We start from the raw sequence: 1688 nt of genomic DNA on the forward strand, positions 1-1688 counted from the left end.
AGAATATCAGGATGGGAGCACAGTCTGCCAGGGACCTCACCGAACAAGCTCACCGAACAAGGATTGTGATTGTGATTCAAATTGGGGAGGAATAGATTGCACAGAGCCCGTTTGTGCAAATGGAGTTAGAGATATGTCGATTTGTCGATGCCCGGTTGATTTTTATGGATTGAGATGTGAACAAAGTAGTTTTATCGGGCTGGGAAAACAAATTACAAGACATTTAAATTTTCCAGGCTTTGGGTTAACATCTACAACGACAGCCGGTCCTAGTACCTCTGCAGCTTCTACATCTAGCTCCACACAGCCTGCATCCTCCTCCAGCCCATCACAGACAACAAATTCGGCATCTTCCTCCAGCCCATCACAGACCACGACGTCTTCAGTTCTGTCTACAACAAGTACACCTGCTCAACAAGAAGTCCGTGCTGTTGCATTTATCATTGATATGCTTGGAAACGATGACTATGCATTCAATCAAACATTTGTGAGTTAAATCTTACTAAAATTCTTGACACTTTTCAATTTTTTATCTCAGATGTCCATGGCTCAATACTACAAACTGTTCAAGTACACACATTACGTCATGATCATTGGAAATTTGAATGTGGCGAATGAACATTCCAGCAATATTACATTCCAGCAATATCCGAATGAAACATCAATTTTGGCCAAGAATGATATTTTCTTCTCTTATAGAAGTACCGAGACTGGAGGATCGAATGTTTCTCTGTAAGTTGAATTATAGTGCTGCAAAAAAGCAGCCGTTAATTTTTCAGAGCTCTTACTAAGATTCAACAATCCTATGCCGACACGAAAACTAAAATCCAATCACCAGTCAGTCTCAATATTTTCTATCTTACTCAAATCGGGTTTGTCTATGCAGAAAGATGTGAAATTATGGAACATTTTCTTATTCAGACTAAAAGATGATGACGATGTGATTACTGCATTTGCTGGGCTGGAAGATTTCCAAAAAGCGTAAACTATCCGAATTTCATGAAACTCTAATATTGTGTTTTTTTCAGATCCATCGTTTACTCACCATTTGCGAAAGATGCAGATCCAGCAGTTCCGGGCAACCTGACACGTTTCAGTCCAAACATTACTAGCACTAGAGATTATTACGGAGGACTGGTTGCAATGAAAAATGAAACATCAGCCAATGCTCATGTGGTTCTTCCGGATAAGCGTAAGAAAATGATAAAACAGATTTAATCATTAGAATTGTCATTTTGTAGCACCAACTGCTAGCTGTGTTTACTCGTTGCAAAGTAACGTGAGAGTAGCTATCGATCGTTCGTTGCCAAGTTCCGCTGATATTGAAACTGCTGTAAGATAATTTTTTTAATGATTTCTCTATTTTGTTATTTTTCAGTTGAGCTCGTTCCTGAGTAAATTCAAAGTGGGATTCAATTTCATTGAAAATGATGAAGCTCGGTGTGCCAGCGAAGATCCATTGCCAAAGTTTTATAACGGTGAGTTTTATTTTTATAGCTACTGAAAGTTCTGGATGTTATACAAATTTGAAACTCGTATTTTGAGAAATAACTGAACGGGTCAAAATTGAAAATGAAATTTATCGAACTTTTCAAATAACTATACTATTTTGAAGGAAGAACCGCTATGACTGCTTTTCCATACTACGACACATATGTGCAAAGCTCAAAGTTCTGTCCATCGCAATA

The 1688-nt window shown here is 38.2% G+C and overlaps 1 protein-coding gene across 1 annotated transcript in view; it reads left to right on the forward strand.

Moving 5' to 3' along the window:
* CBG14645 overlaps positions 1 to 1688 on the forward strand; it is a gene marked incomplete at both ends in the record, with an annotated part of 13737 nt that overhangs the window by 8733 nt on the left and 3316 nt on the right. The window contains 6 exons of the mRNA XM_002644618.1: positions 11 to 185; positions 237 to 487; positions 539 to 732; positions 1029 to 1192; positions 1242 to 1333; positions 1379 to 1440. Of these exons, the coding sequence (XP_002644664.1) occupies positions 11 to 185; positions 237 to 487; positions 539 to 732; positions 1029 to 1192; positions 1242 to 1333; positions 1379 to 1440 (938 nt within the window). The remainder of the gene's footprint in view (positions 1 to 10; positions 186 to 236; positions 488 to 538; positions 733 to 1028; positions 1193 to 1241; positions 1334 to 1378; positions 1441 to 1688) is intronic.

The sequence above is a fragment of the Caenorhabditis briggsae genome (assembly GCF_000004555.2).
Source record: "Caenorhabditis briggsae complete genome, chrX, whole genome shotgun sequence".
Taxonomy (NCBI): domain Eukaryota; kingdom Metazoa; phylum Nematoda; class Chromadorea; order Rhabditida; family Rhabditidae; genus Caenorhabditis; species Caenorhabditis briggsae.